Consider the following 21,792-nt stretch of genomic DNA (forward strand, 5'->3'; position numbering starts at 1 on the left):
ACATTGTTCTTCTGAGCCATTGGTGGGGAAAGGAGACCAAAGAGATAGTCTGTGACTTGTTGAATGGACATAGTTTTTAAGGAGTAAAAGTTCTGAAGGTTTAAAAAAATCACCTTTCGTTGTAAGTGGAACATCTCAGTAGGTGGAAATTAGCAACCGTTTATTAGTGTTAAAACAGAAAGTTTGATGATTCTGCCAGGCATTTTTGGTAGCATAAAAAAATTTCTTTTCAAATGGAAGTTTCTATAACTTGGCTGTTTACAATATCTGGTTTTGAAAAGGGCCTTGGTCCATATTGCTTGCCCAGGATCTTAGCTAAACAGAACAGGGGTCCCAGTTATGACTGTTGAACAAATCCTGATTCCATTTTCCTGGAGTCAGGAATGTGCTTGAACATTGTGAGGTTTGGGGGAGACAAGTCAGAGGAGGAGGCTGGGACCTCTGTTAAAAAAACAAGAGGGGCCTCGCCGGTGTGGCTCAGTGCTTGAGCACTGACCCATGAACCCGGAGGTCCCGCTCAGGGCACTGCCTGGGTTGCGGGCTCCATCCCCAGTAGGGAGCATGGGCGTGCAGGAGGCAGCCAATCAATGATTCTCTCTCATCATTGATGTTTCTCTCTCTCCCTCTCCCTACCTCTCTGAAATCAATAAAAATATATATTTTTTAAAAGAATACAGGAGGGAAAGACAAGTATCACATGATCTCACTCATATGTGGAATCTAATGAACAAAATAAACTAATGAACGAAATAGAACCAGATACATGGAAGCATGCAACAGACTGATGTATTTCAGGGGGGAGGGGGCAGAGATTAACCAGAGAACTTACATGCATATATGCATAACCCATGGACACAGACAGTAGAGTGGTGAAGGCCTAGGGAGCAGGGGTGGGGGGACAGGGTGGGAGGGGTCAATGGGGGGGAGGGGGCATCTGTAATACTTTCAACAATAAAGATAAATTTTAAAAAATATAAGAGGGCGGAAGGTAAGAGCACAATGGGCTCAGAAGTAGAAAGTGGAGGTCTGAGGCAGGACAGTGCGCACGCCTGGTTAGCAGCAGCGGGGTTGGAGGGACGCAGGCCTGGCCAGAATCGGCCCTGGGCACGTCCCTTTCCCTTCCCACCACACAGATCTAACGCAGCAGGCTCGCAGGGCGCAGGGCGTGCTGAGCGGGGAGGTGCTGTGCGGAGGCCCGGGACAAGGGCTCCGTATCCTGCTCTGCCTGTGGGCGCCACCTGCCCGGGCTGCTTGCCTCAGCTCCTGTGCTGGCGTTCTCATCCGTAGGATGGGGATATGCTAGTCCCCACCTGATATGCTGGTGAGGCTTGAGCAGTCGTAGATGACAAGTATGCGACTCAGGGCGGAGCACCAGGCGAGCGTGTAAACATGCCGGTCTGTCATCGTCTCCAGCAGAGAACGGGCCCGCTCTCGGGCTCCGTCAGCTGCCCTCCCCTCCGTGTTACCGTCGGGTGTTCGTCCCCACAGGCATCTGTCTCTAACGGGCCGGTCCCCCCTGTAGGCGCTGACAGTTAGTGTCTCGAGCCCAGTGCTGTGTGTGACGAAGCTCTCGACTGAGCAGAGCTCTGATGAGAAAACAGGTCGTGTGTGCTCTCCTGACTCAGGAAGCCCGTGTGCGCCCTGATGTGCTTCTGACACCCGGGAAGGGGTCGTGCAGAGGGTCCCAGCTGTGCTCTCTCTGCAGGTGGGGCACCCACGGGTGGAGCTGACCCTCTCAGAGCTCCAAGACATGGCAGCCAGGCAGCAGCAGCAAATCGAAAACCAGCAGCAGATGTTGGTCGCCAAGGTGAGTGTACAGAAGCCGAGGCGGGAAACGGGCAGAAGCATGTTCTCCAAACGGGTCCTTTAGGTGAGGTTCCTACGCTCCCAGGTAACTCTCGTCTGCAGGACCAGGCCACGAAGTCTCAGCGCCGTTTCTCTGTCATCTCCTCCCTAACAATAAGCACACGCGTGGCTTCCAGGCGAGGGAGGGTGTCAGGACAGGAGCACTGGACCCTTGACCTGCACACACAGACACGCTGGGAACGATCGACCTTGCCCCATTGTGGATAAAATTTAAGGGTGTTTTCTGTTGTCGTCTCCTCTTCCCGCTGGGTGTGCTCTCAGCTGTGTCGTCGGCCTTGGCGTTCTGGAGGAAGCCCGCGGTCCATGACCCCCTGCTGGTCCCGGCCCCGAGGCAGGACACTGGTCATCAGGCTGCCCTGGCCTGGGCCGCTCCGAGGCCCCGTTTGGTGACTGTGGTGAGGGGCACAACGAGCTCTACGTTTGTGGCTGAGACTCTGAAACAGCAGGATTTAAAGTTTTTCCAAACGATGGTTTAATCATGGATTTTCAAGTGAAAACCAGACCTGTCATCCATGCCCTCTGGAAACGGCTCGCACTGCGACGAGCGAGACGTCCTGAGCTGCTGAGAGCCCGTAGCCTCGCTGCCCGCTCTTCCTGCTCCCTCTGCCAGAGAGCCCCTCTTTCTCTGTATTCTTTCCCGGTACAGTGGACGTGCACTATTACACGAGTTCCCAGGGTGCAGCGTAGCAGTCAGACATTTCCATAACCTACACAGTGGTCCCCGAGAAGCGTAAGGCCCCCTTGGCACCATAGTTATGATGATGGTATTGACCGTGTTCCCTGTGCTGGTCTTTCCATCCCTGGGACCATTCTTTTTTTTTTTTAATATATTTTATTGATTTTTTACAGGGAGGAAGGGTCAGGGATAGAGAGTTAGAAACATCGATGAGAGAGAAACACCGATCAGCTGCCTCCTGCACACCCCCTACTGAGGATATGCCCGCAACCAAGGTACATGCCCTTGACTGGAATCGAACCCGGGACCCTTCAGCCCCCAGGCCGATGCTCTATCCACTGAGCCAAACCGGCCAGGCTCTGGGACCATTCTTAACTACAGTTTGTACTTCTCAGTCCCTTCACTTTTCCACACTCCCCCACCCCCTTAGGTGGCCATCGGCAGTCTGTTCTCTGTGGCTGTGAGTCTGTTTCTGTGAAGTGTGTTCGTTTATTGTTTCTTAGATTCCACATAGAACTGAACCTGTAGATTTTCTTAACCATATGTCCAATCCAACTTTTTTCATTTATCGAATGATCTTGTAATTCATTGTACTGTCCACTTTTATGTAAATGATAGGTTAAGGTGCACTTGTTCTTAAAAGTTGTCTTATGAAGTTTATTGGACTTATAAGAATAAAAAACAATTAGAAGTTAAATACATTGGAAATATTTCATCTTATTAATAAGATTTCTAAGATGAACTGTACATAGTATTATGTAATTATAATATTTTCTAATTCTACTTTTTATTTCCTTTCCAAATATTGATCCAAGAGTATTATTGTTGAGGAAATTCTTAGGTATTTTCAGGGTGTGAACCTCGAGTTCACGCTGACTTCACATGTGTCAGTGTGTGATGCCTGCACAATCGCACAGGGAGGTTCTGTACGTGCATATGGGCCTTGAAAATTAATGCTAACTTATCCTTAAGGTGTGTGTTCAGATTAATGGGGAAACTACTAAAGTGGATATATTTTACTTTAGGGTTGTCCTGTTCTTGTTTAACTATAAAATGTTCCATTAGCCCTAGCTGGTTTGGCTCAGTGGATGGAGCGTCAGCCTGCGGACTGAAGGGTCCCGGGTTCGATTCCGGTCAAGGGTATGTACCTTGGTTGTGGGCACATCCCCAGTAGGAGGTGTGCAGGAGGCAGCTGATCGATGTTTCTCTCTCATCGATGTTTCTGACTCTCTATCCCTCTCCTCTCCTCTCTGTGAAAAATCAATCAAATATATTTTTTTAAAAATGTTCCATTAGTTTTGAAGAAGCTAATCCTAAAGAAAACAAACACTTCCTGGGCTGTGGGGTGTCACTCAGCAAATGAGAGGTTTATCTCTTATTTGATCACTCACCCCTTTTCAGTAGACAGCCCCCTGCTGGCCGCGCCACTTCCTGTAGGTGAAAGGGCCTTGGAAGCCATTGCAGCAGAAGCCCTTGGGGCAGCAGGAAGCTGTGGGCTGGCAGACAGGATGGATGAGCCGGTGGTGCCTGAGCAGCCCAGGCTGCCTTCTCCACGCGAGGCTCCTGTGGGAGCACTTGCACGTTGCGTGGTCGGCTGGTGCCGAGCGAAGCCCACTTGTGAATCCCGACTCTCCCCTCACTTCCTCCAGCGCAGTAACCAGTGTTGTGCCGTCTTATGTGCGTGTGGCCCCTCGGGCGTGTTCATGGTTTTTTTTGTTAATCCTCACCCGAGGATATTTTCCCATGACCTTTTAGAGAGCGTGGAAAGGAGGTGTGGGGAGAGAGGGAGGGAGAGATCCACTGACCTCCCCCCGCCGGGGCCAGGGATCAAACCCGAGACCCTTTGGTGCGCGGCTGACGCTCCAACCACTGAGCAGCACAGGCCAGGCCCTGGAACATTTCTTTCGTATTTAAATAGGTGATACTGTGGAATGCACTCCAGTTTTTTCGTGTCTAAAAGGAAGCATGCATCGCAGTTTTCAGAGTGAGCTGTTTTTCTCTCTCGTTAGGAGCAGCGTCTACATTTTCTAAAGCAGCAGGAGCGCCATCAGCAGCAGTCTATTTCTGAAAATGAAAAGCTTCAGAAACTGAAGGAGCGAGTTGAAGCCCAAGAAAACAAGCTGAAGAAGATCCGTGCCATGCGGGGGCAGGTGGACTACAGCAAGATCATGAACGGCAATCTGTGTACGTCCCTCCGCTTGCTCCCACGCTCACGGGCCGGGAGGCAGACGCAGCCGGGTTTCTGCACACCGTCGGTCATGCCTGAGCCGGAGCTGGTGTGGAGAGTGCACTGCTCGCCGAGGGGCAGAGGGCGGGCGGGCCGGGCTCAGTGGTCTGGGGTCTCCCCGCCCAGCCATGCAGCACTGGCCCAGCTCCTCAGGGGGCCTGTCATCATTAAGCGGCTGAAGTCTCACCTGCGTCTAACGACAGACACGCAAATGCGCACTTTTTGTTTTTGTCAGACGGGTCTTTGTTACCCTGTTCATCCAGCGCGTGCCTGCTCTGTGTCCCGTGGCGACAGAGCAGACGGCGATGGCCTGCCTCACGGAGCCGGGTCTGCTGGTGCCTCGAGATCCCCAGGTGGCTGTGGGACTCACTGCCCATCAGAGAGTATCCACTCGTGAGGGAGAATACTGTTTGCCATGCGAGCAAGTCACGTGTGTCCCGAGGGCTGCTGGACTGTATCCTGGGTTATGGTGTCACAGTCTCCTCCCTGGGGTCTGGCCCTCGGTGATGCTGGAGTTGAGTTAAATGTATAGACAGGAAGGAGTCTCACCAAACAGAAATAACACCACCCAGGAAAGGAGACTCGCAGCTGAGTGACGTTCTCTTTCTTGTGGGAATTACAGCCGCCGAGATAGAGAGGTTCAGTGCCATGTTCCAGGAGAAGAAGCAGGAGGTGCAGACGGCCATTCTGCGCGTCGACCAGCTCAGCCAGCAGCTGGAGGACCTCAAGAAGGGGAAGCTGAATGGGCTGCAGCCTTACACCGGCAAGCTGACGGGCCCGGCCGCCGTGGAGCTGAAAAGGCTGTACCAGGAGCTGCAGGTAACGGGGGTCCGGGATGGGTTTAGTGTCGCGTCCTGATCTCCAGGTTTTCTTCTGTGGCTGGAGACCTCAGCTGCTGGGGACACACTGATGGGTTCTAACTTGATAGAGGCAGGAAGTGTAGGTTCCACCACAGTCAAGTATAGAACATCTCCATCAGAAGCCCCCCCCTATAGAACATCTCCATCAGAAGCCGTCACCGCCCCCCGCTCCCCCCCCCCCCCCAAGCAGTCAGGAACCTCCTCTCCATCTCTGTAGCTCCGCCTACTCTGGACACTTCACATATACAGGTTCGTGCAGTGTGTCATGTGTGGTTCTTTGTGACTGGCTTCTGCCCGCGTTTTCAGTGCAGAATTGAACTGGCAGTACAATGAACTAGTAAAGAATTAAGCTTAGGTGATCTTTAAGGTGTCTGTGTAAACTGTTCTGATGAGATTCTTAGATGCCTGCTGTTCAATCCTTGACTCAGTCAGCATGAGCTTCTGTAACAAAATACTGTAGACGAGGAGGGTTACCTAGACCCTGAGGTCTCACAGTTCCGGAGGCCGAACTCCGGGATCAGGTGCCGGCAGACACGGTTCATGGAGGGTCTGCTTCGGCTTGAGGACGGCCGCCTTCTCACTGTGCCCTCACAGCTCTGGTCTCTTCCTCTTCTTTTAAGGACACTTACAAGAACCCCATCACGGGTCCCATTCTCACCACCACTGCTAAGCCAGACCCCTCCCAGAGGCCCACCTTTAAAGACCCCTGAGGCTGAGGGATTCCGTATGGAAATTCTGGGAGAACACAGACATTCAGTCCATAGGAATCCACAAGATTCCCATTTCTCAGAAGTTGTCATCAGCAGGTGATGTTTCAAGCCAGAAGCAAGTTTTGCAATTCTATTAGTACTCGGTAGAAAAAGTATTATATCATTTTATGCAATGAGAATATTTAATTAGAGTAAATTAAATATCACGTTTGTTGCTGTTAAGTTCTCTAACATAAATGCATACAAATAAAATATAGAATTTTATGGCTTTCAACATTTTGTTGTTATTAACCCTCACCAGAGGGTATTTTTTCCATTGCTTTTCAGAGAGAATAGGAGGAAGGGGGGAGAGAGAAAGAAAGAGAGAGGGCGAGAGAGAGAAACATCTATGTGAGAGAGATACATCGATTGGTTGTCTCCTGCACATGCCTCAACCGGGGCCGGGGATTGAGCCTGCAGCCCAGGTATATGCCCTTGACCGGGGATAGAATCCACAACCCTTCAGTCTGCAGGCTGGTGTTCTAACCGCTGAGAAACACTGGCCAGGGCTATTTCTAATTTTTTTTTACAGCAACCTATGTTAAGAAGCATGTTCCCCATAACCAATGGACACAGGCAGTAGGGGGGCAAGGGCATGTGCTGGGGGGCAGAGCAGATGGGGAGAGGTCAAGGGGGGAAAAGGAGACATGTAATACTTTCAACAGTAAAAAATTTAAATTAAAAAAATAGCGTGCTCCCTGTCCAGTGCATGCATACGGCATGTGCTAGTACACGTGTGCATCTGGAGCTGAGCGTGACAGGACTCAGGTTCTCTGTGTGTCTCTGTCAGTTCGCTATAGTGCTGGCTGCAACCCACTGAAGCGATAGAACATGGTCGGGCAATTGGGCCATCCTTGGTGAATCCCCGCTGCCTCTGCAGTGAGGTGCCTCCTTAAGTGGCCTGTGGGGGGTGGAGAAGACACCTCTCCTTAGTGCCCTAGAGGAGTGTTCAGGGCACTTGTCACTAAACGCCATCCCTGAGGACGGAGGTATGGTCCCCACTGTCATTACTGGTGCCAGTCATCCCGTTTGCTTCAAAGAGGACACGTGGTTGCAGATATTTGCTCTTTTTTGCTTCATAAGAGATCCGCTGGCTCCGCCTGGGCTGTCCCTGTGAACTTGTGCACCAGCAGCAGTGCGCTTGTGTAAACGCACATCAGGACTCAGCGACTTCATCTTTTCTTACCCTCCCTGGCAAGGAGAGTTTGGCCGTTTAATGCCAATCATACAAGTTGTATTTTCTATGTTGCAGATTCGTAACCAGCTTAACCAGGAACAGAATTCAAAACTGCAGCAGCAGAAGGACCTCTTAAATAAGCGCAACATGGAGGTGGCCATGATGGACAAGCGCATCGGCGAGCTGCGCGAGCGTCTGTACGGGAAGAAAATCCAGGCACGTGGAACAGCAAGTGTGTCCCCAGGGGAGAGGGGCCTGGGAGCAGTCCTGGTGCGTACGTAGCTCCCAGATCCTAGGTTACCAGAGAGGGCCACTCACAGGCCTACGGGCCGCGGCCCTCCCTGACGTCTCGCCTTCCTGGACGCTCATCCCTCAGGTTGGTGGGGCTGCTCAGTACGAGGTAGTGAGTGAGCTTCACCGAGGAGATGCTGACTCCTTTCTTCCCGGTTGCAGCTGAGCCGTGTGAATGGCGCGTCGTCGCCACAGTCACCCCTGAGCACGCCTGGCAGGGTGGCTGCCGTAGGACCTTATATCCAGGTTCCCAGCGCCGGCAGCTGCTCAGCCCCGGGGGACCCCATAAAGCCCCAGTCTCTCACTGTTGCTTCAGGAGCTGCCCATGGGAGGCCCAAACCCGGTAAGTGGCCGGCCCTCTTCCTGGGGAGCGTGAGCAGGAAGGGGGGCCGTGGAGCGGCGTCCTCCGAGGGGCCCCGCGTGTTCCTTCCGTCTCCCCCGAGGCACCACATCCTCCAGGGCAGCTTTGGGAGCGGTGTGCTGCCACGGTGACCATCCCATAGACAGCACCGTGACTGCTCTCCCCTCCCCCCACTCCGCGAGCCTTAGTCAATCAAAAAGTCCACAGACCCACTTTGGCCCCGGCCCACTGAGGCGTGCAGGGACCAGCCGCGGGCCCCAGCACCGTGTGGTGTGTGGCCACCCAGGCAGGCTCTCCCTAGAGACTGCGCCCCTTCCTCAGAGGAGGGTCGGCTGGTTCTCAGCAGATGCACAAGAGAGCCGGGGCTCCTTTGCAGGAGGACTCGTTATGGCTGGGGGGACACAGGCCCCGGAGCTCCCGCCATGTTGGCAGGTCCCCACCCTGCAGCAGCCCTGCACCGACGACCACAGCCCTGCGACTGGCCTGCCGGGCCTGTGGGGGGGCCCTTGGAGGCTGTGGTAGACTTGGGGCGTCTTCTGTTTGCTGACTTCCTGATCTCGTGCGGGCACCTGCTCTGCAGCTCCCAGTGGGCGGGGGCGTCCCCGGCCCTCAGATTCAGCCGACCCTCAGCAGCGTGCAGGCTCTGTGGTCGGTGTGGCCTCTAATGGCACCTCCTTTGATAAGCTGCTGTTTATAGTCCGAACCCCCCGTGGTGGGAGCAGATATTCGTCTGGTTCCAATGACGATAATTAGCCCCACCAGCCGCTTCTCTGCTGCCTTCCTCGTCACCCCTTCCTGAGCTGGGCCCGTCTCCACGTTCCTGTTCTCTGGGTCCGTGCAGGGCCCCTCAGGGTTGCAAAAGACACCTTGCAGGGCCCAAGAATGCCCTTCAGAAGCTCAGAACCAGCCTGGGTCTCTCAGCTGTGCTGTGAGGGGACCACCCGGGACACCTGCGTCACCCACACGGGGCAGAACCTGGGCCCAGCTGTGGGTCTGGGGAAAGAAAGCTCTTCGGTGGGGACGCTGACCGTGCTGTGGCTCTTCTGGTTCCGTGCCCCACAGATGGCCATGGTAGACCCAGAGTGACCCGCTCGTGGACAGTGTCCGACCTGGACATCGGGCCCGACTGCGGCTCCACACGGCAAGCTGCAGACTCCCTGACAGACCGTATGTCAGCGGGCCGGCCTGGGGGAGCTCTGTCCCTCCTGCTGCTCAGGCAACAGCCACTCTGTTTTCCAAACCGAGAAAGGCCTGGGCACCCGTCTAGACTTGAGAGAGATGCCACCTGAACGTAGTCTGCCCCTCCCTTCAGCCAGGTGCCAGGTGGGGCCGGGCCACGCACCCGGGTCCCGCTCCCGCTCGGGGAGGCTGAGCGATGCTGGCACAGGAGGGTGTTTTGGTTTTCTTTTACCGAATGAAGAGGATTTCCTGAGTTCACGGGGAGGCGTGTAGCTTTATCTCCCTTCATACTTGAAGGTGATTGTCCCTTTATAATAAAATGAAGTGATCTTCCTTCTATACCTTCTGCCTTATCCCCAGAAAGAAAATTTCTCTCTTCATCCCTCCTTCACCTTTCTGTGACTGGTTGGCCACATTCCTGGTGACCTTGAGAGAGGGCACGGGAAGTCCCAGCGCTCGGCCTGAGCGTCTGCAGTGGACTCTTTCCCATCAGCCCGAGCTTTCACGTTGGGCCTCCCCAGGGGGTGAACCCCGCCTCCCCTGGGGAAGAAAGAAAAGCACCCCAGCCCCGAATAGGCTGACAGGCCACATGGAGCGAGGTGACCTTTGGCCTTGGACTGCTCAGCAGGGCCCTGCAGCTTGGCTGAGCCGTGTGGAGCCTGCTGCCTGGAGCTGGGGTAATGTTAGCAGTGCTGCCGCAGGGGTGGACGCGGCTCTGGAGCAAGCCGGGGCAGGGCCCAGCCCGGCTCAGAGCTCTGCCCGTCCTGCACGCGCCGGGACCTCTGGTCGTGCCCAGAGCACGTGTGAGCCGGCCTTCCCATCTGGAGTTGCAGGCTTTGGCTCCGCGCCGTGTGGCGAGGAAGAGTGAGCTCCCTCTGCCCCTCAGTCGTGTCCACCTGCCGCGCTGGCTGGAGGGAGAGGACGTGCTGTTCTGCCAGGGCCCGGACAGTCCCCGGATTTCCTCCCGTCCCATGTGGCGGAGGCTGGGTGCGGCACGTCCATCAGCCCGTGCCGCTGCGGCTAGAGCCGGGCCTGCCGCTGGGAGTGAGCGGGTGCCCTTTTTCAGTTTGGAAAACGTTCTGTAAAAACGTAGCTTCTCGGTGCTTTTCTGAAAACGCGGGCTTGACTGGCTTTCTGGCCACTGCTGTGGGGCGCAGCCTGTCTCCAATCAGTGGGACCGCACCGGCCTCCGTGATCATGCCTCGCTGCAGAGCAGGGGTGGGGAACGTCGGCCCGCGGGCTGTGTAACGCCCGCAAATCGTTGGGTCTGGCCCTGCCAAGGCATCAGGGGTGAGTTAATTCAATGTTTGACCAAATAGAGCAGCCTCATTTTTAAGTTGATAATATTGTATGGACCACGAATGATGTTATAAATATCCAAATGGCCTTTGGCAGAAAAAAGGTTCCCCACCCCTGCTTTAGATGATAGAAATTTCTAATAGATCAGAGTTGAATTTTTCTTTTAACACTGAGTGGTGCAGATCAAGCCTGTTATGGAGTCAAAGGAGAGTTCTTTATTGTATGTAACTGTATCTGTAAGCAGTGTTTGGACAGTAAGGGCCCGTGCTTGCTTTGCTCGTTAGTGTCGATGTAAGGGTTTGAGCTGTGCTTGAATGAGGGCTGGCTGTCTCTGCAGACCTCTGTCCCTGGCTGGGTCGTTGCTGGAGCCCGCACACCGAGCCACGCAGCGCTGGGGGGCCTGGCCCGCAGAGGCCGCCCTGATCCCACCGCGCACTCGCAAGCTGGTGTGCGGGGAGGGGTCAGCCCTGCGGTGCCGCTCCATCAGAATGTTCCAAAAAGTGACTTTCTTTTCTGATGGGGCTACTCTTATGCTAACTCACCTAATTTAAAGACAAACTTGACTTAAGTTCTATGTTCTTTTCAAGCTAATGATGGAAACTGGCCAACACTAAAACAAAATATGAGCTCTGCGGTGAAACCAACACAGATGGCCCCTGTGGACTGGAAGGACCCGAGCGTGGAGGGGCCGCTCAGGCAGGGCCCCGTCTCCAGCCAGCCTGCGCCCCTGTCAGCTCTGGGAGCCCCGGAGAAGCTGGTAGGCCCCTTGTCATGATCCCTGGGACACAGATGAGCTCCTGACTGTCATGTTTGGCCCTTGTCTTCGAGGGTAGAAGGTGTCAGGAGGCAAATTATTCTTACTAGCGTCCCAACGACACCCAGTCCGAAGGAGTCCGTGGTCCTACGCGCCCGCGCAGTGAGCACGCCAGGCCTGAGTCAGGGTGGTTCTGTCGCAGGCGGGTGACAGCCCGCTGTGCCCGATCCCCGGCGCCCTGTGCCGGCCACAGCCGACTTGAAGGATTACAAGTCCTACTTTGTCTCCTCATGTGACTGTGGATGGGAATCTGCTTAACTTTTCAAAGGATGACTGTGTTTTCTTCACGTTTAAATTTAGGGCATCGAGATGGGTAAAATGCCACCCCCCGTCCCTGGTGTCGGCAAGCAGCTGCCGCCGAGCTACGGCACACACCCAAGTCCTGCGCCCGTGGGTCCAGGGCCCACAAACTCCCTGGAAAGGAGGAAGGAGGGCAGCTTGCCCAGGCCCAGCGCAGGCCTGGCCGGTCGGCAGAAGCCCGGCCCTCTGCCCTCCGTGGGCAGCACCCACCCGCCGGGCTCCTCCCAGCAGATCCAGCAGCGGATTTCTGTGCCCCCGAGCCCCACGTACCCGCCCGCAGGGCCGCCTGCGTTTCCCACTGGAGACGGCAAACCCGAGCTCCCACTGACTGTGGCCATCAGGCCCTTCCTGGCAGACAAAGGGTCCAGGCCACAGTCCCCCAGGAAAGGACCCCAGACGGTGAATTCAAGTTCCATATACTCCATGTACCTCCAGCAAGCCACGCCCCCCAAGAATTACCAGCCCGCAGTGCATGGCGCCTCGAATAAGTCGGTCAAAGCAGGTACAGTAGCTTGTGCTCTCCCTCCTGGGGCCAGGGAGCTGTGCTCTCCTCTAGGAACACGCCAGCCCATAGCCTCACATTCGGGCCACACGCTACTTAGGATCAAACTAGAGCCTTACCTCTCACACGCCTTCCGAGTCACGTGAGGTGGAGTAAAGGACGACACGCAGGTGGATGGTCACAGCTGACTTCCTGTCGGAGCGCCCACCCCCGGGAACTCCAGCTGCGGGAAGGGTGTGATTGCGCAGTGTGCTCCCTCTCCTGCGTCCTGGTACCTTTGCAGCTCTCCCGGGAGCCAGGGTGGGGCTCTGCCTAGACCTCATCTCCACCTCCTGCCGTCCCGAGCCAGGCCCTGGGGCAGCGGCTGGGTGGCGAGGGGTGTCTTCTGCTTTGGGCATTCCCCCCCCCACCCCCCGCCCCAAGAGCCGCAGGGGAGAACAGCCTGATTCGGTGAGGGGACATGGCCCTGGGCGCGAGGTGTTGGAGGGAGCAGGTCGGAGAACAGGGCCTAGTTCCACACGTCCCACGGTCAGTGGGCTCTGACTTGGGTGGTAGGGTCCTGCCCGTTGGGCTTTCTTAGATGTTCTTGGGCGTGAGCCGCAAGCTTCCAGACTCGCAGTTGAGGGACTCCTGGGTGCCTGGCCACCCCGTGCCCAGCAACTCCTGAGGCAGACATTGCACTGACCAGGGGCTGGAGCGGCTGAGACCCTTCCCTAGAGCTCCAGGCGGCCTCCCTGTCAGCCCGGCCGGGGCTTCCTGCTGTGCCCCTAAGTCCGAGGCTCAGCTCCGTGGCCAGAAGACAGGGACAGCCTGTTTGGGTGGGAAGCCAGGTCCATGGCCATTTTAAATGCTCGTTTGGAAAAGCCCCCATTCTGGGATCCCAAAGGCAAAAGCAGAAGTTAGATGCTCCACGTTCCAGAGTGTCGGTGAGGTTCTTTGAGCAGAGGACACGCTTGGGGCTTAAGCTGGGGCTCACCGCGTGGCCGGTGCAGCTCGTTGGCTGGAGCGTCGTCCCGGGCACTGAAGGGCCGTGGGTCTGATTGCAGGTCAGGGTGCGAACCCGGTTGTAGGTTCAGACAGGGTTAGGGGGCATGTAGGACGCAGCCAGTCAATGTTTCTCTCCATCTCCCTTCCTTTCTCTCTAAAATTAATAAAAAATGTGTTCTCTGGTGAGGATTAAAAAATAATAATAAATTTATTTTAAAATTAGGGTGCACCAACCAGGCCTGCCTCTGGTGTAAGCAGAGGTGTGTGGTGGCGGGCCCGGGTGCAGGTGCTGAGGGTCCCCGTCCTGTCTCCTCAGTGTACGGGAAGCCCGTCCTGCCATCGGGCTCGGGCTCGACGTCCCCGTCGCCGTTGCCGTTTCTTCACGGGCCGCTGGCCACCAGCACCTCGCAGCCCACGCCCCCTGCAGAGAGTGCGGAGCGGGAGCCCGAGCAGGACAGCCCGGCCCCGCCCGCGGAGGCCACGGGCGCCATGGAGAGCCTGCCGCGGCCGCTCAGCCCCACCAAGCTCACGCCCATCGTGCACTCCCCGCTGCGCTACCAGAGCGACGCGGACCTGGAGGCCCTGCGCCGGAAGCTGGCCAACGCGCCGCGGCCGCTGAAGAAGCGCAGCTCCATCACGGAGCCCGAGGGCCCGGGCGGGCCCAACATCCAGAAGCTGCTGTACCAGCGCTTCAACACCCTGGCTGGCGGCATGGAGGGCACCCCGTTCTACCAGCCCAGCCCCTCGCAGGGCCTCACGGGCACCCTGGCCGACATGGACAATGGGAACACCAATGCCAACGGGAACCTGGGGGAGGCCAGCCCTGCCCAGCCCACAGCCCCGCTGCCCGCCGAGCCCGCTCCTGCCTCGGACGCCAACCACAACGAGCTCCCTTCCCCTGAGCCTGAGGGGCTCCTCCGTCTCCAGACCACGCCCCAGGCCGTGGAGCCCGCGGAGGACAACAACAACAACGTGGCCATGGCCCTGTCCACGGAGCAGGTCCCGAGCCCCGGGCCCGAGGCCCCCTCTCCGGGGGAAGAGCCCGTTTCCCCATCACGTCCCCCCGTCGCACCCCTGCTCGCAGCCTCTACGGTGGGTACGGGCCTCGGCAGGGCCCCCTGTGCTGTGGAGGACCCAGCGCTGTGCTGGGCGCGGTGGGCGTGGCAGACGGGTCCCGGCCCATAGGGAGTCAGGCCCAGGGCAGGGCTCCACGGGCTCGTACTGGAGGCCCAGCCGGGAGGCCCGAGGAGGGAAGCTGCCCCTGGGACCTGGAGGGAGGCCGAGCTGAGGGAGCGAGCGGCTGGGAGTCCCTCAGCTGGTGGGAAGGAGCTGCCGCTCCGGAGGGAGCAGTGAAGCTGGGTGTCACCCCTGGCTCGTGGGGTCCCCTTTAAATCCAAGCTTCCTCTTCACAGAGCAAGCGGACCAACCTGAAGAAACCCAACTCCGAGCGCACGGGCCGCGGGCTGCGCGTCCGCTTCAACCCCCTGGCGCTGCTCCTGGACGCGTCCCTGGAGGGAGAGTTCGACCTGGTGCAGAGGATCATCTACGAGGTGAGCCGAGGTGAGCCGAGCGGAGCCCCTGCCTGGGCGCCCCCCACGCGCAGGCGTGGCTCACACACCCTGTGTCCCAGGTGGAAGACCCCAGCAAGCCCAACGACGAAGGGATCACCCCGCTGCACAACGCCGTCTGCGCCGGCCACCACCACATCGTGCGGTTCCTACTGGACTTCGGTGTCAACGTGAACGCCGCCGACAGCGATGGCTGGTGAGCCCCCCGCGGGTCTGGAGCACAGGGAGTGGAGGGTGAGGGGACAGGGCGCCCACTCGTCCTGGGCTGCTCAGCACCCCCCGCTTTGCTTTCTGGAAAATGTTGTGAAAGGCACAGCCGTGCTTCCCTTTTCTTAAATGTGTTTATGGATTTTTTTAAAGAGAGAGGAAGGGGGGGGAGAGAGAGAACCATCAATGAAAGAAACATTAACCAGCTGCCTCCTGCATGCCCCCTACTGGGAATCGAACCCGTGACCTCTCTGCACAGGATGAAGCCCAACCAGCTGAGCCACACGGGCCGGGCTGTGGCTCAGTCTGTCCACCTGGTCATTAATGCGCAGCCCGGCCACGTTTTCAGCAGTCAGGACTCTTGTCTGTTTAGTGGCTGGGTCGTGGCTGCGGGGCCCGGTGCTGCCGTGGAGGCCCAGCCTCCCGGGGTCGCTGTCAGCCTCAGGCAGCTGCCTGCACCTGTGTCGGGCGTCCCTCAGCCGCGCCCTCCAGGCGTGTGTGTGAGGCCCAGGACAGGTGGCGGTGGACACCACACCACTGCAGACAGCGCGGGAGGTGCGGGCACTGAGGCTCCGCAGCCCGGGGCCTGCCACTCCAGGGGCCACACACGCCTTCACCTCCCGCCCTGCAGGACGCCGCTGCACTGTGCCGCCTCCTGCAACAGCGTGCACCTCTGCAAACAGCTGGTGGAGAGCGGTGCCGCCATTTTTGCCTCGACCATCAGCGACATTGAAACTGCTGCAGACAAGTGCGAGGAGATGGAGGAGGGCTACATCCAGTGCTCCCAGTTTCTGTATGGTACGCAGGCGTCCTCTCGGCCTGCAGGGGGCGTGCGCTGGGCCGGCCGACCGGGCCCTAACTGCAGGGGCAGCCAGTTCGTTCAGAGGGAAGCCCCTGTCCCTTTGCTCCCTCCTGAGACGTGTCTGAAAGTCCGAGTCGGCAAGAGGGTGCTGTGCAGCTGGCTAAACACAAGCTGCCGGTACCGAGGAGGCGGCCAGCCCGGGAGGCCCATGGTGGGACAGTGACCGTGGGCGGGGAGGAGGGAGGCACTCAGGTCACCAGCCTGCGGGGCTTTCCTGGGCGTGGGCCGGCCCCTCACTGCCACGTGGGAGTGCCAGCTGCCCTCCAAGCAGTCACCCCACTCTTCGGTCCCCGACTTTGTGCTAGATGTGAGGTGTACGTTTCTCCCCAAGAAATGCCTCTGGACTCAGAACCTCAAGCGGCAGTGCCTACCTGCTGGGGTGTGGCCATGGGCAGCAGCTGGGCCTGGCTTCCGACCCACAGCCTGGCCTCGGCCTCGCTGGGCCGCCCAAGAGCAGCAGTGCGTCCGGTCTGGCCCCGCAGCGGGGCTCTCTCTGCCCATCCTCTGAGGCCTGACCGCTTGCCGTCCTGCCACAGGGGTGCAGGAGAAGCTGGGCGTGATGAACAAGGGCGTGGTGTACGCGCTGTGGAGCTACGAGGCCCAGAACAGCGACGAGCTGTCCTTCCGAGAAGGCGACGCCATCACCATCCTGAGGCGCAAGGATGAGCACGAGACCCAGTGGTGGTGGGCGCGCCTGGGCGACCGGGAGGGCTACGTGCCCAGAAACCTGCTGGGGGTGAGTGCGCAGCCGGGCCGAGCTTGTGCCCGGAACCCGCTGTCCAGCGTGGCCCGTCCTGCTGGGGCCCACGGCAGGCACTGCCCTCCCCACGCTCAGTGCTCTGCAGGCGGGCGTTTGCGGTCGGCCCTGCGGGGGGCCCAGCCCAGCTGCTCAGTGCCTTTTTCTCGTGGGAACTCCCTCGGGCGCCCCATCTCACCCCAGTCAGAACTCTGCAGCCCAGAAACTTGCTTACTGGGGAGGGGGGAGGGGGAGAGCCTGCAGGTCGCTGTGAGAGGGGGGGCTCGGACCGGGTGGAGGTGGGCTGGGTGCGGGTGCTCTGGGGGTCGGGCAGGGCCTCCTGGGCAGCTGATGGCAGCTGGACCTGGACGCTGTCCTTCCAGCTGTGTCCTCGGATCCAGCCCCGGCAGCGAACGCTGGCCTGAGCCCCCGCCAAGGAGCCGCTGAGGTCGCCTGCGTCCCTGCGCAGAAGCTGGAGTCTATGGTGCTCACGCAGCAGAAGCCCACAATGTGAACCGCAGGCTCGGGAGGCCTCCTCCAGCCGCCTCCAGAGGACTGAGCTTTGCCAATGACTGTCAACCCAAATAAATGCCCAGCTTTCTACGCCTGTGCCAATAGAAGCCCTAGAGTGAACCCCCGGATGGTTGCCAGTGGAGACCAGTGGCCTGACTGGCCCCAAGGCCACCCTCACGCTCCAAGTCCCTCACCAGCAGTGAGCGCGCCCACTGCTGTGCGTGCTCCCCCGAGCCCTGCCCGCCTGCCGCTGGGCACCTCAGCACCAGGTCCTTCCCTTCATGACCAGAGGAGCCTGCGGGGAAACCCGTGCGGTGGCCCTGACATGGAGCTCCACTTCCTGTTCCGGCCCGTGGTGCGGGGCTGGACTTCAGGCCCCAGGCAGGGACCTCAAGACCAAGGGACCATGGCCAGGAGCCTGTCAGCACTGACCTCCTCGCTCCCTTCTCTGCAGCCCCTCGCTGCCCAGGTGTGGTTCTTACCCCCCTCAGCCCCTCGGTTTTCATTAATTCACAGGAACCAGAAACAAGAGAAATGCCATTGGCTGTGCCTGGTTGGGGCTGGGTGGGCCCTGCGTGGAGGCAGACCCTGCCCCCCACCGGCCAGGAGCCTGAGGTCGGTCACTCGGGTGGCATGGTCGTCAGGAGGGGCAGCTGTGGGCATGAGGGTGGGCCTCCCCGTTGGGCCAGCCGTGATGTGGTGACCTTGGCAGGCCCTTCACCGAAGGCAGCTGAACGCACAGGCTTTTATACAAAAGTATTTTTGACGAGACATTTGCAACTACCAGGATGATGCTGGCGATGTCGAGAAGTCGTTCTCATGAAATTCCAGGCCCGTAGGCTTTATTGTCCATGGACGAGTCTGTGTATAGTTCTGTATAGACGTGTGTATAGACCGTTGCTGTACTGGTCCCCTTTAAGCACTGAGTGTACACAGTGCTGATGGAGCGTGAAGACCCCGGGGCAGCCTCTGCCGGGGCCCCTCCACCCGATGCCGTGTAACGTGCGCAATAAACACTGTTTCCCCGTGGCTGCGAGTCTGTGTCCTGAGTGATCGGAGCCGCCACAGGGACGCGCGGTGGTCCCGACAGTGAGGCAAGGCCTGGCCCATATTCTCAAAATAGGGTTTAATCAAGCTTCATATACAAATTGTTGTACAATTGTTCTAATAAAGTGAAACAGTGAGTGAAAAGTACAAAACACACAGCTGGCTCCTCCCCTGTAGTGAAGTATCAAGGCTGGCATAGCCCGCGTTAGTGCCATTAGTGCCATCTGCAGCCCGGCTCCGGCAGGCCCGGATCACCCGGGAGACAATGCATGAAGACGAGGGTCCAGAACCTCCTGGTAAGCCTGGACTCGTACAAACATGGCAAAGGTTATGCTACAAACAGTTCAGCGGTCGTGTAGCTGGGTCTCCACCCACTTAGGCATCACCAGGAAAACGCAGGCTCTAGACCCGGAAGCTGTTTGGAGCGTTAGTAAACGTGTACGTGTCGCATGAGGTAAGCGCACACGACTGTTCCTCCAGAGCCTTGCGCTGCCTTCCCACCGCGCTTGGGGTCGGGCGAGGCAGCGAGAGGCTCCACGCTCCAGCCCGTGCAGTTACTGGTCCCGAGATTCGTGGAGGAGCTTGGCGGCCTGCATGGCAACAGAAACAGAACTGTGCTGGTCCTGCCCGGCTGGAGCTGGGGGCAGCCTCGCCCTGGGGAAGCTGGGCCCCTCTCCTGCCTGCCCCCGTGCCAACCACCACGGCCCGGCCCGTACCTTGTGCATGGCTGCCAGCCACGCCGTCGCCTGCCTCCTGCTGCCGTGTGCATCCTCCCCTGCAGTCAGCTTCAGCTGGGCCACGCCCTCCGCCCCTGGGGCCGAGTACTGCAGGGACATGCCCGTGGCCCGCGCGGCGCCCCCTGGGGGAGGCAGGCAGCAGGCTCAGACGCCACTCCCTACCCTGGTGCAGGTCTAGGAGGTGGCAGGGGCCTGTGCTCAGCTGTCACCCCTGCCTGCACCAGGGCAGAGGCCAGGCGGTCAGTGCTGCCCACCTGAGGACCAGGGTCACGGCCGGGGGAGCTGTGCAGGGCTTAGCACCAGGGAGGCACCAGCCCAGGGGCCCATCTACCGATACTCGAGCTCCCGCCGCGATGCCACGCGGGGGACGGGGCGCGGAGATGGTGCCCATCTCTGGGGCCAGCTGCTCCCTGGGACGACTCCTGCCAAAACCTCCCAGGACCAGCCACTCGGGATGAGGGGCCCTTCAGTGCCCGGCAGCGAGGACGGCTATGTGGACAGCAGGCCCCTGGTGAGTCACCTACACTTTACCTGGCGGCTGCAGGAGGCCACCCATTGGGCAGTGCTCTCCTCTGGGAGCCCCTCCCTGCCTCCAGCCCTCTCTGCGCCAGGCCGGTGCGGGGAGCCCCGGTTGAGAGGCCCGAAGGCCTCCTATGACCTGTCAGGAGCTCACGCCTGCGCTCCTGTCTGTCAGTCTGGTGGCTCCACCCACCTCCTGACTGTAAGGAGTTTCACTGGCACAGCCAGGGACATGGGCCATCTCCTCTGGCTACTTTCAACAGTCCCTCGGGCTGACAAACCTGAATAGTTACTACCCTGGCCTCAGGCTCCAAGGAGGCGGCAGAGGCCCCCTGGGCTGACCTGACCCAGCTTCTCCAGACCCTGCCCTTTGCCCCAGGGTGGATCTGACTGCCCACTGGCAAGACAGCCTGTGAATAGGTGGTGACACTGCCCGCTCTGCCCCATCGGGACAGGCAAGCCCGGGGGCCGCAAGGAGGCCCTTGGAGGAGCACAGTGCGCCCGCTGTGACGGTCAGGAAGGTGCCGGAAGGGCCACCCATGCCCTGCTCCCCGACACCCTGCACCCCACCTGCTCAGGGACAGCAGTTCCAACAAGAGGTTGGGAAACAGGGGTGACACCCCCCTGGGGTGAGGAAACAGCAAATCCCCTTCTTCCCCAGGACATTCCCATTGGTGCTTAGATGCCAACCCTCTTTCAAACTGGCCAAAAGGAGTGAATGAGCATTTCTCAGAGGCCCTGTGCGACCCCCCACCTCCCGCAGCAGAGGCGGGGCATGGCCCACGGCATGCTGGGAGCGAGGCTGACCTTCGGAGGCGGGCGGGCTCCCCAGGAGGCTGGTGTAAGTGTGCGTGTCTTTGTCTAGGCAGGAAGGTGGGCAGGCAGGAGAGAAGAGCAGCCAAGAGCCATCAGAAAACAGAAAGCAAGATGGATTAAGTCGGTGGGTTCCAGCGGGAAGACAGCCCCGGGGCCCAGAAGTTCAGTGGGAAAGATCCCGGCGGCCTGGACCTCGGGAAGTTCGCACAGGAAAGCGGAGGCCTTGCGCTCGCAGACACACTCCAGCCCCTGGGATCTGGGTGCCGCCAGCCGCCCGTGGCCTGCAGCCCTTGGCCGGAGTATGGAGAGAGCTCCTGAGTAAACACGCTCAGGCGCCCTTCCTCCCTAGACACACTACCCCCCCCCCCCCCCCCCGCCATTCACCTGGCGAGTTCCCAGAGCCACGAAGCAGCGCCCGCCCACAGAGAGAGCAGGCACCTCCAGGACCTGCCCAGAGAGAGCCCCGGCCTCCGCTGCGTCCCTGCCACCCAGCTGGCCCCGGCCTCCGTTCCATGAGGGGCAGGCGCATGTACCTCCAGCGGGGAAGCCTTCCGTGAGGACCTGCACGGCCAAGATGTGTGTGACCTCGATCTCGTGGTGGCTGGCCCCGTCCAGCAGCAGGTACCTGTCAAACGGAGGGCGTCCCGGTCACCGGGGCTCACGGGCAGCTGCCAGTGCCCGAGGGCTCTGCCTCTTACCTCTGGTTGCTGGAAAGACGACAAACCATCGTTTCTGATTTCTCGGAGTTTCCAAAACTTACGAGGAAGGTGGCTCCTTGAGGCACAAAAACAAGCGTAAGTAGACAGCTCCGAGTCACCCTGTCAGCCCGACCTCCTCCCTGGCCTCAGGCCCCAAGGAGGCAGCAGAGGGCCCTGGGCTGACCCCGGCTTCTCCAGACCCCGCCCTTTGCCCCAGGGCGGATCTGACTGCCCTGCCCCAGACAGCCAGGGGACAGGTGGTGACGCTGCCCAACTCTGCCTCATGGGGCAGGAGAGCCTGGAGGCTGCAGGAGGCCCCTGCAAGGGCACAGTGCGCCCGCTGTGGGCACGGAGGAAGGGAGCGGGCGGGCAAGACAAGAGAAGGAGCAAGACAAGCGGGCGCTGCTGGAGCCCTCGCTGGGCAGGACGGTGCTGGCTCTGCGTTAGGCTCCGCTGGCCGTGGAAGCGCCAATCACCACGTCCTTCACAGAAGGCCCAGCCCAGGGCCCTGGCCTCCACACACTGCAGGAGCCACCAGGCCAGGGCCGCAGGGCCTGCCGGAGAGCTGGCCAGGGCGAGAACCAGGTGCAGTGGGGTGGAGGGGTGTGAGGAGGCAGACCCTTAGTCCTCCTGCGTCACCACCCCCCGGAAATGGCCAGGCGAAGGTCCCGCAGGCTGCTGGCCCTGTGGTCTGGGGGCCCGGTCCTGACACCCGTGTAAGAACGGCGCTGCCCGGGTGCGTGGCCCCACACAAGAGCATACCAGTTAGTGGCCCAAGCCCCCAAAGGGAGACAGCGGTCA

The 21,792-nt window shown here is 59.2% G+C and overlaps 2 protein-coding genes across 8 annotated transcripts; one reads left to right on the top strand and one right to left on the bottom strand.

Moving 5' to 3' along the window:
* Positions 1-1,491: 1,491 nt before the first annotated feature.
* Positions 1,492-18,203, top strand: PPP1R13B (protein phosphatase 1 regulatory subunit 13B). 4 transcript variants are annotated; one of them, XM_014448306.2, is made up of 14 exons: positions 1,492-1,807; positions 4,552-4,726; positions 5,392-5,588; positions 7,631-7,771; positions 8,009-8,189; positions 9,270-9,374; positions 11,273-11,442; positions 11,800-12,301; positions 13,605-14,380; positions 14,701-14,838; positions 14,919-15,052; positions 15,695-15,861; positions 16,462-16,661; positions 17,045-18,203. In XM_014448306.2, exons 1-14 carry the CDS (start codon positions 1,751-1,753, stop codon positions 17,084-17,086), a joined length of 2,985 nt encoding a protein of 994 aa, XP_014303792.2. In that variant the 5' UTR covers positions 1,492-1,750; the 3' UTR covers positions 17,087-18,203. The 4 variants fall into 4 exon arrangements, with proteins under 4 accessions (XP_014303792.2, XP_023602909.1, XP_023602908.1 ...); XM_023747140.1 differs by lacking the exon at positions 9,270-9,374 and having other exon boundaries at positions 1,497-1,807; XM_023747142.1 differs by lacking the exons at positions 1,492-1,807; positions 4,552-4,726; positions 5,392-5,588 and adding an exon at positions 6,306-6,435.
* An 82-nt stretch (positions 18,204-18,285) lies between these two features.
* On the bottom strand, positions 18,286-21,784 carry ZFYVE21 (zinc finger FYVE-type containing 21). Of its 4 annotated transcripts, none has more exons than XM_014448307.2 (5): positions 20,992-21,775; positions 20,827-20,918; positions 20,285-20,386; positions 18,938-19,080; positions 18,286-18,811 (listed from the first exon to the last, which is right to left on the bottom strand). In XM_014448307.2, the coding sequence occupies exons 1-5, from the start codon at positions 21,018-21,020 to the stop codon at positions 18,776-18,778; spliced, it is 402 nt and encodes a 133-aa protein (XP_014303793.1). In that variant the 5' UTR covers positions 21,021-21,775; the 3' UTR covers positions 18,286-18,775. The 4 variants fall into 4 exon arrangements, with proteins under 4 accessions (XP_014303793.1, XP_006106358.1, XP_006106359.1 ...); XM_006106296.3 differs by having other exon boundaries at positions 20,285-20,338; positions 20,992-21,770; XM_006106297.3 differs by lacking the exon at positions 20,285-20,386 and having other exon boundaries at positions 20,992-21,766.
* Positions 21,785-21,792: the final 8 nt, after the last annotated feature.

Source organism: Myotis lucifugus, unplaced genomic scaffold, assembly GCF_000147115.1.
Source record: "Myotis lucifugus unplaced genomic scaffold, Myoluc2.0 scaffold_796, whole genome shotgun sequence".
NCBI classification, from domain to species: domain Eukaryota; kingdom Metazoa; phylum Chordata; class Mammalia; order Chiroptera; family Vespertilionidae; genus Myotis; species Myotis lucifugus.

What these genes read in the sequence shown, in the direction of transcription:
- ZFYVE21 (XM_023747143.1), bottom strand. Translation starts at nt 21,020, where the DNA reads ATGGTTTGTCGTCTTTCCAGCAACCAGAG. An exon ending in CGTCTTTCCAGCAACCAGAG is followed by an intron (nt 20,919 to 20,991) that starts GTAAGAGGCAGA and finishes TCCGTTTGACAG; the next exon opens with GTACCTGCTGCTGGACGGGG. An exon ending in GGAAGGCTTCCCCGCTGGAG is followed by an intron (nt 20,339 to 20,826) that starts GTACATGCGCCT and finishes CTTCCTGCCTAG; the next exon opens with ACAAAGACACGCACACTTAC.
- PPP1R13B (XM_014448306.2), top strand. Translation starts at nt 1,751, where the DNA reads ATGGCAGCCAGGCAGCAGCAGCAAATCGAAAACCAGCAGCAGATGTTG. An exon ending in TGCAGAGGATCATCTACGAG is followed by an intron (nt 14,839 to 14,918) that starts GTGAGCCGAGGT and finishes CCTGTGTCCCAG; the next exon opens with GTGGAAGACCCCAGCAAGCC. An exon ending in GCCGCCGACAGCGATGGCTG is followed by an intron (nt 15,053 to 15,694) that starts GTGAGCCCCCCG and finishes CCCGCCCTGCAG; the next exon opens with GACGCCGCTGCACTGTGCCG.